This window comes from Babylonia areolata, chromosome 5 (assembly GCF_041734735.1).
Source record: "Babylonia areolata isolate BAREFJ2019XMU chromosome 5, ASM4173473v1, whole genome shotgun sequence".
NCBI classification, from domain to species: domain Eukaryota; kingdom Metazoa; phylum Mollusca; class Gastropoda; order Neogastropoda; family Buccinidae; genus Babylonia; species Babylonia areolata.
In genome coordinates this window covers 1,010,655-1,022,586 of record NC_134880.1, presented here as the reverse complement: position 1 = coordinate 1,022,586, position 11,932 = coordinate 1,010,655, and the positions used below count along the sequence as shown (strand labels likewise).

At 46.8% G+C, this 11,932-nt stretch overlaps 1 protein-coding gene across 1 annotated transcript in view; it reads right to left on the bottom strand.

Annotated features, from left to right (window-relative positions):
- Window positions 1-360: 360 nt before the first annotated feature.
- The window catches only part of LOC143282554 (neuronal acetylcholine receptor subunit alpha-10-like), a 335,088-nt gene continuing 323,516 nt past the window's right edge, over window positions 361-11,932 (bottom strand). Inside the window, exons 6-9 of the mRNA XM_076588240.1 lie at window positions 3,112-3,337; window positions 1,952-2,080; window positions 909-1,221; window positions 361-629 (exon numbers count right to left, since the gene is read on the bottom strand). Coding sequence (XP_076444355.1) covers window positions 380-629; window positions 909-1,221; window positions 1,952-2,080; window positions 3,112-3,337 — 918 coding nt within the window. The 3' untranslated portion in view covers window positions 361-379. The remainder of the gene's footprint in view (window positions 630-908; window positions 1,222-1,951; window positions 2,081-3,111; window positions 3,338-11,932) is intronic.

The following is an 11,932-nucleotide window of genomic DNA, read 5'->3' as shown; positions in this document are numbered from 1 at the left end:
AAAAAAAAAACAAACACCAAAACATGGGACGACCGCTGTGGACACACCAAACCATGTGACGACCTCTGTGGGCCAGTGTGTGTTCAGCAGACACCAGAGGAAAGAAACAAACAAACACCAAAACATGTGACGACCTCTGTGGGCCAGTGTGTGTTCAGCAGACACCAGAGGAAAGAAACAAACAAACACCAAAACATGTGACGACCGCTGTGGGCCAGTGTGTGTTCAGCAGACACCAGTAGAATGAAACAAACAGCAGTCACTACGTCCTGATGGAGGCTCCAGGCCCCTTCACCCCCTCCCCCTACCCCCTGACGACGACAGAAAGCACCCAGGCCCCCAGCCGACGGAGAAGGGACACGTAGGGCGGAGGACGACGTCACGACTCGGGGAAGGTGACGTTCTTGGTCATGGGCGAGAAGACGAGCAGGACGAGCGTGGAGATGGCCGTGACGGCCACGAAGACCCAGAAGAAGAACTTGTCCAGCACGCGCGCCACCTCCTGCCACTCGTTGACCGCCACCTGCTCCTTCCGGGACTTCTCGTGCGCCTCCAGCACCGCGCGCAGGTAGTGCAGGATCTCGCGCTCGATCCGCGCCGACGTCGTGGACGATGACGACGAGTCCCCCCTCCCGTTCTCCCCTCCCCCTCTCCCCTCACTCTCCCCTAACCCCCCTCCTCCCTCCCCTGTGGTGTCGGTGTTGTGGTGACCACGCCTCGTCCACACGGTGGTGGTGGTGGTGGTGGAGGTGGTGGTGGAGGAGTCACCCACCAGCCCGTTCAGACCCAGGTCGATGACGTGGTTGTGGCCAACGCCGCCCCCGCCAGCCCCCCCGTGGTTGTTGAGGTGGTGGTCGAAGGAGGAGGAGGAGGGGAAGAAGGAGGAGGAGGAGAGAGGCGGGACGTGCCCCATCTCGTGCAGACCGTTATCGCTGGTGGAGCAGGAGCAGGAGCAAGCAGGATGGCGGTGGCTGTGGCGGGAAGAGGGGCAGGAGGACATGAAGGAGGAGGGGGAGAAGCCCCGGCAGGAGGGGTAGGAGGAGCCGGCACGCCCCAGGTAGCGCAGGTGCATGCACATGGCGCGGGCTGCCGTGCGGGCCAGGATGCGCACGAGGCGGGGAGGGCGGTGCAGCATGGCGCCCCGGTGGTGACAGTTGAGCACGAACACCGACAGCGCCACGGACAGGGCGCTCATCGCCATGATCACCGTCAGGTAGATGCCTGGACACACACACACACACACACACACACACACACACACACACACACACACACGCACACACATTCAATGTAAATAAATGAATAAATAAATAAATAAATAAATAAAGCAGTTGTTGCTTACTCAATTATCATCTTGAAATTTAAAAAAATTGGCTTCACACACACACACACACACACACACACACACACACACACATCCACATCCCCCCTCCGCCCCCCCCCCCCCCCCCACACACACACACCAGCATGCAGGCATGCGCACGCACACTCATGCACCCATGCACATTGTGTTAGATTCCATTTTTTTCGCAATATATTTTTTCTAATCGTTGCCGTTCGTATATCTGGAAACGATTGTCAGTGACTGTAACTTCTACCTCCATTGAAACAGGTCATTGGTCTCATCAATAAAACATTCGTATTCGTACGCAGACACAGACACACATATACAAAGACACACACACGCATATCCCCTTCCCACTCGCCAAGCACACACACACACACACACACACACACACACAAATGCGCAGACGAAAGCACATACACGCATACTCACAAGTCTTTATCATATGTGAGTACTGGTCATTGTGAAATGTGTTCAGTATTGACCTGTGTGTGGGATCAACTAGCTATCAATTTCATGTACATACGCATTTTTAACACTCGATTTAAACACACACACACACACACACACACACACACACGCGCGCGAACTGGAGGAGTGACTGACCAATGAGAGGGATGTATTCCGAGGTGGGCGGCATGTTTTCAGCCACGAGGAGCATGAAGACCGAGAAGGCCAGCAGCACGGTCAGCCCCAGCGTCACCTTCTCCCCGCTGTCTGGGGGTAGCAGGAACCCTGAGAGAAGAAAGAATTCTGTTGAATCTACTGAGGTCCCGTCACACATATACTGGTGACTTCAGACAGACAGTTAATCCCCTTGAATGCGGAACATTGGTTTAAAGTAGATCAGTATGGCATGACTCTTATTTGTAACTACAACTTTATCTTATACGTATTTTTGTTTAAATAATCTTTAATTATTCAACAGTACACATGATTACAATGCAAACAGAGACAAAGAAACATGAACAAGCTTAAAGCTTATGCGTACTTTCGAAAATGATGTATTTAATCATTGCTGAACAAAAGTAATGCAATCATTCTCCTGAGGAAGAAACTAAAAAAGAAACTGAGTGGTGACTGACATCCTGACCACCACCTACCCCCAAACGAACACCCCCCCCCCCCGTCCCCCACCCTCCCACCCTTCTACACCCGTACCCCCTCCTCACCTGTGAGGACAAACTGGACATCACCTCAGGGGATGATCAGCAGGTAGTAAGTCCCTGTGGTGGATGTGCAGGTAGAACAACGCCACCACCCATCCACCTCCACCCGTACTACCTACCTCCCCCTTCCCCCCCAACTCCCTCCTCACCAGTCAGGGACAGACTGGACAGCAGCTCAGGGGATGATGAGCAGGTAATAGCAGGTAGTCCCTGTGGTGGATGTGCAGGTAGAACAACGCCACCACCCATCCACCTCCTTCCGTACTACCTCCCCCCCCCTTCCCCCCCCAACTCCCTCCTCACCAGTCAGGGACAAACTGGACATCACCTCAGGGGATGATCAGCAGGTAGTCCCTATGGTGGATGTGCAGGTAGAACATCGCCACCACCCATCCACCTCCACCCGTACTAACCCCCACCCCCCCCCCCACCCCCTCCTCACCAGTGAGGGACAAACTGGACAGCAGCTCAGGGGATGATGAGCAGGTAATAAAGTCCCTGTGGTGGATGTGCAGGTTGAACAACGCCACCACCCATCCACCTCCACCCGTACTACCTACCACCCCCCCCCCCCCCCCCCCCCAACCCCCTCCTCACCAGTGAGGGACAGACTGGACAGCAGCATGCAGGGGATGATGACGTTCAGCAGGTAGTACAGGACCCTGCGGCGGATGTGCAGGAAGAAGACGATGTCCGGGAAGGGCTCGGGGCAGCACGGGTAGAACTTGACGTTGCGCACGATCTTGTTGCCGATCAGTTCCCACTCACCGTTGTCCACGTAGTTGGTCAGGTCGATCGTCTCCGTGCGGTTCGTCACGTCCACCTGACGAACAACAAGACCATCATCAACAGGAGAACAAAGAGATTGAAACTGGCCGCCAGACTTCCCCTGCATCTGTTTGAGTGCTGTCAGACAGAATGGGATCTGACAAAGCCATACCTTAAAAAAAAGAAAGAAAAAAAAAGCTGGAGCCAGCGAAGCAGGGTGTAAAGGTGGATCGTGTCAAACGCCACCGACAGATCGAGCAACATGAGTTTGGACGTTTCCACAATCCAGTCCAACAAGATCGGCTGTGATTTTCGAAAGAGCAGTTTCAGTGAAACGGGCGGTAAGCAGATTTGACAGAACTGAAGAGCTCGTGGAAGTTCAGACAGACAGAAAGCAGTATTTTTGCAATAATCTTTGAGGCGAAGAATAGGTCAGACACAGGACTACTTCAGATAACAGACAGACAGACAGACTTACAGACGGAGGGACGGACAGACAGACGGACCGGACAGGACAGACATTGTCATTTTGACTCTCAAACTGGGAGGCAAGATTGCAATGGCTATTAGTGCTGCAGCCTTGGGGGCTAGTTGGCGTTTGGGAACAATCCACACACTGACTGTCCTGAAACCCTCTTGGCCGAGAGAGTGGGGATGTAACTTGAGCAAGACACTTTACACTATAATCAAATTCTGGCCCAGATAGTCGAGACAGCAGTTGCCTCCTCTGCTGTTGTGATGGTCCTAGTGGGACACGACAGACACTCATACATACGGCGTAAAGCTGGTAAACCAGTGAGACGGGACGGCTGACGGAGATTCTCTCCCTTCGATGGACACAACTCCAGCACAGTCCTGTCTTGCATAAAACACATCGTCTTCAAAAACAGCTGGCGAGGACTCATCGAACCTAAACAGTTGGTGTCACTGGTTTCATTTAATTTTATCTTATTTTATTTCTCGGCCTATCGTTTTATATCTATGTACATCTAACCTCAGCAGCAAGCCTGCGTGAAGCACCGGGTTTGTCTTCCTTTTGTTCTTTCTTTATTTCATTAAAACATTGAGTGATTTATTTCGGCGCAATAGTCTGAATGACAGGAAACGAATGATAAGCACCCAGTGGCAGCCGTCAGTCAGCTCTACCCAGGTAGGCAGACTGTTGTGCAAATGCCCCCGTGTTTGTAAAGCGCTTAGGGCTTGGTCTCCGACCGAGGATAGGCGCTATATAAGTATCCACATCAATCAATCAATCAGTTTATGTATTTATTTATTTGTTTCTTTCTTTCTTTCTTTGTTCATTTATGTATCTATTTTTGGCGTTGGGGGCGGGGGAGATTCGTGGAGGGGAGGGGGTACTTTCAACGTGCCTTCTTCGTTGGTGTTATTTTTTGGAACTTTTCCAACCTCTTCAGTTCTTGGACTGTATGTTTTCAATAACCATAAATTATGGACATTTACTTTGTGAGTGCTTACACATATATGGCTGTGTTTATTGTGATGTACTTACTGTGTCGTTCTCTTCATCTGTGTGTTGTGTGTGTGTGTGTGTGTGTGTGTGTGTGTGTGTGTGTGTGTGTGTGTACGTGCGTGCGCGTGTGTGTGTGGAGGAGGGGGAGTGAGATCGTGTGTTGAGAGATATGATATTGATGTTTTCCGTCTCTTTCAAACCCACCCATTGTTGAGAGCGAATCCAGATTGTGTGAAAACATTGTGTTCGACCTTGTTCATCTAATCACTATCCCCGTCCCCCATTGCTCCTTCATGCATGCGGTTTCTTCAACTATGTTTGGAATATCATCTGGAAAATGACATGATTTGTTTACGTCCACCACTTTTGTTGTTCAATATGCAAACGCACTGAAACTATCTCTCTTACACACACACACACACACACACACACACACACACACACACACACACACACACACACACACACACACAAGCTGTTGACTAGAGAAAAAAACAAAACCAAACAACCAAATTTACAAACACAGGGAGGAGACGAACAAGATGTGATCTTCCTTGAGTTGCTTCAGTTGTTGATTCCACACACGACGCTGCAAACCACAGCACACTTCGCTAATCTGATCCAACCCTGGTGAAAAAAAGAAATGGAAACAAAACACACACACACACACACACACACACACAACAACAACAACAACAACAACAACAACAACAAAACAACAACAAATAAATAACAACAAAAAACCAAAAAAACGAACAATAACAACAAAAACAACCGCATTGCTTGCACACAACATCAAATTTCACTTCTGTCGGGAAACATCCCGCTTGTTTGATCAGAGGGATCGGAATCCTGTGTCAAATATATCGCTAGCTGCCGAGAGAGAGAGAGAGAGAGAGAGAGAGAGAGAGAGAGAGAGAGAGAGAGAGAGAGAGACAGAGACAGAGAGACAGAGAGAGAGACAGAGACAGAGAGAGAGACAGAGAGACAGAGAGAGAGAGAGAGAGAGAGAGACTGAGACAGATAGAGACGGAGAGAGAGAAACCGAACGAGGGAGTGAGAGAGAGAGAGAGAGAGAGAGAGAGAGAGAGAGAGAGAGAGAGAGAGAGAGAGAGAGAGAGAGAGAGAGACAGAGACAAAGACAAAGACAGAGACTTAGAAAGACAGAGACAGATACAGAGACAGAGACAGACGGACAGACAGACGGAGAGAGAAAGAGAGAGAGAAAAAAAGAGACAGAGACAGAGATGAGTATTGTTCAACCATGTGGATAATTACGTTTCATTCACGTCTTGAACTGAACAATGCAAAAGGAACACCGCCACACGGCTGTCACTGCAGGGATGTTAACCACCATTGAAAGCGGACTCCACGTTCGATGTAAACACAACTGCTGAACAGCAATGCAGATAGCGATGTTGTGTTTGTCTGTTTTCACCTTTTTCTATTACTTTCTTGATATCACTGACACCTCATTCTTTTGTTTGTTTGTTTTTAATTCGGTCGTCTTGACTTCAGAAGTGCACGATTTTTGACTCACTTGTGTAAACAAAGTGAGTCTATGTTTTAACCCGGTGTTCGGTTGTCTCTGTGTGTGTGTGTGTGTGTGTGTGTGTCTGTGTCTGTGTCTGTGTGTCTGTGTCTGTGTGTCTGTGTGTCCGTGTTAAACTTTAACATTGACATTTTCTCTGCAAATACTTTGTCAGTAGACACATACAAATAGGAAAAAAATAGGCATAAAAATAGGAAAAATTCAGTTCTTTCCAGTCATCTTGTTTAAAACAATATTGCACCTCTGGGATGGGCACAAAAAATAAAAAATGAAGCCTAATTATATGCAAACTGCATTTACTGTTATATTTATATTTTTTGTAATTTCTAAACTTGGCACTTTGATCTGATATTCTGACCCAACAACAAGAGCAGTCATTATTATCATTTTCTGTTCAAACATGAACTTCTTTTGCTAAGCATGGAAGTTTTATTTATTTTGCAAACGTTTTGGTGCAGAGAGTAAACAAGGGAAATTACTCTGTAATTAATGCTAGGGGACTTAATTTGCTTTAAACTGATCTTTCTCATCCTAAACATTACATTTTGAAATTATACTCAATACATAAAAAGCTTGGATTAAAAAAAAAAAAAATTAAGTGCATCACAAGTGAGTCTTGAAGGCCTTGCCTCTCTTGTTTCTTTTTATTTTTGATTGTCATATTTTCCATATCAGTGTATGTAACATTCCGTGTACCGATAAACATTTATCACCTTTACTTTATTTGGTAGGCTTCTGTGGTATGGTAGTGAGTGACTAAAAAAAAAAGGAAGAAAAAAAAACATTATGCACCTCCTTGAAAAAATAAATAAGTTATCTTTGGTGTACACGTTACGGCATAACGATGGCCGTGTTCACACTGAAGATAAAGAAAAGTTGTCGGCCTTGTGATCTTATCTGAAGGCCAAAGTCAAAACGAAAAGAAACGCAATGTGCATTTATACTATCCCACACCTATTAGCAAATACTGTTAGACAAACCAAAATATCCTCAGTATGACCTTGACCTTTGAGACAAGCGCACGTGCTAAAACAAATTTTATTCGTTGACTTTGTGATTCAGGGTTTCTGACGTCATATCAGATTCAAATTGACTCATTTTCCAGAAGCAGTTATAATCGCGAATGTTTATGCACATGTCTGTGCAAACACCTGGTTTTGCAAGTGATCACCGTCAGTAAATCCAATGGTGGTGGTATGGATAGACTAACAGACAGACAAACAGACACACACAGACACACAGACACAGACACACAGACACACACACACAAACACACACAGACACACAAACACGCACGCACGCACACGTGTGTTGGTAATTTTGCACTGCTGTTAAAAGTTTCTGAAAGTTTGCTTTGTAGAACATTTGATTTCATTAAGTTTACAGTTAACTTTAGTGTTGGTTCTCGCTCCGTTGTTTATATTGTTTGTTTTTCTGTTCTTTCGCCTAAAATCACATTATGTGGATAGACGTTAAACTGAAGTACACACACACACACACACACACACGCACACACACACACATGCACGCACACACACGCACACACACACACACACACACACACACACACACACACACACACACACACACACGCGCGCTCGCACGCACATCCTCCTCCATCAGAACATCGTCCAACCCTTAGAAGAGATAGGAGTGGAATCACTGAAACGAAGGACGGCCCTCTCACAGACTTCCCTGTCTGGATCCACGAAGGTCAGTGTCTGGGCGTGTGAGCGTGACAATACCAACGGTTAACTGGAACCGTTTGTCTGGAATCGGAGCGTGACTGGGATGGCGTCCTCAGGGATGCCAGCATCAATTAATAACCCGCTGACTTGGATGTGGAGCCGTGCTTGCTTGTTGTCTATGCCAGCTATCAGTACAGGCAACGCTTGACAGTGTGGCAGGGAAACGGCGGCTTTGAGGCTTCCGATGGACTACGAGGAGAAAGCATAAAGACGGAGGAGGATGTGATGGATAAGGAGGAGGAAGAGGAGGATGTGATGGATAAGGATGAGGAAGAGGAGGAGGTGATGGATGAGGAGGAGGAAGAGGAGGATGTGATGGATAAGGAGGAGGAAGAGGAGGAGGTGATGGATGAGGAGGAGGAAGAGGAGGTGATGGATAAGGAGGAGGAAGAGGAGGACGTGATGGATAAGGAGGAGGAAGAGGAGGATGTGATGGATAAGGAGGAGGAAGAGGAGGACGTGATGGATAAGGAGGAGGAAGAGGAGGAGGTGATGGATAAGGAGGAGGAAGAGGAGGTGATGGATAAGGAGGAGGAAGAGGAGGTGATGGATAAGGAGGAGGAAGAGGAGGACGTGATGGATAAGGAGGAGGAAGAGGAGGAGGTGATGGATAAGGAGGAGGAAGAGGAGGTGATGGATAAGGAGGAGGAAGAGGAGGAGGTGATGGATGAGGAGGAGGAAGAGGAGGAGGTGATGGATAAGGAGGAGGAAGAGGAGGAGGTGATGGACAAGGAGGAGGAAGAGGAGGAAAGAAGAAGGTAAAAAGCATGAATAAAACAAAGACGGGGATGAGTAAAAGGAAAATAAAAAGGCAAAGTGTTGTTTGTTTTTCAAGATAGCGTACTTGTTTGGGAGCGCCGTCTCCTGCCCGCTGTTTGTGTGCACGTGCTCGTATTTCTTCTGTGCTCGTGCCAAAGTGTTTTTGTTTGAAGCACGCTCTGAGAATTTCATTTCGCGACGTCCGTGACTCTGCTCTTCAATCGGAACATCTGAATTGTTCGTAAAAAAAAAAAAAAAAAAAAAAAAGGTGAGGTGTTCTGTAAGCTCACAGAAAAGGTTGTGGCAGATAGTTCACTCCACACGGAAGCACATTTAAGATTCAGGGTCCATAATCGATATTGCGGCTGTTTATTTCATGATTTGCAAGCCCGCGTCTGCACGCATGCGAGAACACACATACACACACGCGCACACACACACACACACACACACACACACATCCCTGTTACTCCATCCTTAACCCAGCACCACTCTCCACCATGGTGCAGTAGCCAGAGAGAGAGAGACAGAGAGACAGAGATACAGAGACAAAGAGTGAGTTAGTAAGAGACAGAAGGGGAAAGAGAGAGGCAGACAGACAAACAGAGACAAAGGCAGAGAAAGGAAGGAATACACAGACAGACAGACAGACAGACAGACAGACGGTCATGGACGTCTATGTGGACAAAGTGTACACGTTCTGTGAAACGTGCCCCATTCAATGCTGAGCCTGACTGACAGTCGATACGATTTTGCACGAGCCATCAGAAGCTGTCATTCCCCGTTCCTCTCCTCTCTCCTCTCGGCTTTTACACAGCTCCAAAGACATTCATGACAACCGGGACATCACGTCAAATACATCACGTACAGGAAGTAGCAAAGCTTGAACGAGGGGCAGCAACATTCATGGAAAACACCACTGGAAGATGAGGCAGTAGATACAACAGACACAGACAACATTCATTGAAAACACCACTGGAAGATGAGGCAGTAGATACGACAGACACAGACAACATTCATTGAAAACACCACTGGAAGATGAGGCAGTAGATACAACAGACACAGACAACATTCATTGAAAACACCACTGGAAGATGAGGCAGTAGATACAACAGACACAGACAACATTCATTGAAAACACCACTGGAAGATGAGGCAGTAGATACAACAGACACAGACAACATTCATTCAAAACACCACTGGAAGATGAGGCAGTAGACACAACAGACACAGACAACATTCATTGAAAACACCACTGGAAGATGAGGCAGTAGACACAACAGACACAGACAACATTCATTGAAAACACCACTGGAAGATGAGGCAGTAGATACAACAGACACAGACAACATTCATGGAAAACACCACTGGAAGATGAGGCAGTAGACACAACAGACACAGACAACATTCATTGAAAACACCACTGGAAGATGAGGCAGTAGACACAACAGACACAGACAACATTCATGGAAAACACCAGTGGAAGATGAGGCAGTAGACACAACAGACACAGACAACATTCATTCAAAACACCACTGGAAGATGAGGCAGTACATACAACAGACACACTGTCCAACAGGCAACATCATTACAAATATTGAAGGAAAAGATTGCGTTATGTTTCCATGCAAACTTTTTTTCTTCTTTTTCTTTGTCCCGTCTTTTTACTTTTTTGACGCAATGATCCTGTCTTACATTCGCCCCTTTTCTAACAAGTTAGCTTTTCATCTTGTCACCCTCCTTCACTTCCTCTCCCCCCCAGCCCCCCACCCCCACCCCCACCCCAAGCCTCTTCACAGCTGATTCACATGTATGGAGTGTCTTCCATGGAATGAAGGAAAAAAGAACAACAACAACAAAGCAGATTCGATTGGAAAGGATTTCCCCCTTGAACTTCAGCTGGTCTTTCAAAGAAAGACATAAAATTGAAATGTAGGTCCTGCAGAAATGAATATCAATCACGCGGAAAAAGGCTGTTTTGTCCTGGCAAAGTGAGGTCAGAAACTAATCGTTGATCAGTACTGAAGCACACAGCAGGGAAAACACATGAGCGGAATGAGCATGCATGTGAAGCACTCTGCCTGGGACGAGCAGTCCACACGTCGCTTGGAGAAACAGGTCACACAAATTAAAGCAGTGCGATATAACAAAAGACCATGCGATACATTCAAACTGAATACAGCAGAAAACAAAGCAGGCCGAATCCAAACCAACAAACCACTTATCCCGTCTCTGTCCTTTCGCTACTTGCAGTCTGGCAACCTTTGGAAGGACCTGTCTTCATTCTCATTCTCCCTCATATTCATTTCAAATAGTTCTTTCCCTTCCTTCTACCTGTTTTCCTCCAACTCACCATTCACCCCACCCCCACCCACCCCCTTCCCTTCCTCCCCTACCTTTTAAACGATAGCATTCAAATGTGAAAATTAATATTTCAATGGAATGTCTACAATCACCAGTATGTGTGACGGATTATTAAACGACATTTTACTATACTCCCTCACTCTGAACACTCCATCACCTCAATTATCTTGCAGCAATCAGCTGGCAACCATGTTAGAGCATTGTCTGTGATCAGATTGTTCGCCTCACTTGAAATAATCACCGCTCTCTATGCCAGACCTAAAAACAGCGACACGTGTGGACAAATCCCTCTTACAAAGAGCAGCCTGCTCTCACGCTCGATTCACTGCCAAGATTTGGAACAAATTCCAAGCGAGTCAGCCAAATGCGGATGAGAGGATAAATGGAGATTCCGTGCGCAGCATGCTCTTAGAGAGTGGTAAACTAACCCACGGCATCAGAATGGTTGTCCCTGGCAAAATTGTTTCAAAAACAAATCCACTTCGATAGTAAAATAAATACATTTGCAGACGGAGAGAAAAAGAAGAAAAGTTTGCTGAGGAGAGCAGCCCAAATTTCACACAGATAAATTTGTTGGGACAAAATTACAATACAATACAACACACTACATGGAAAACGTTCAACTAGAGTGTGGGGGCGGGGTGGGTTTGAAGTTCGTGGTATTCCAGTAAAAAAGAAAGAAAGTGAATTATGTATGATTTCTACGTTAGTGTAGTCAGTTGTCGTGTGTCAGACTTGTGCATGATCGCTCTGGAA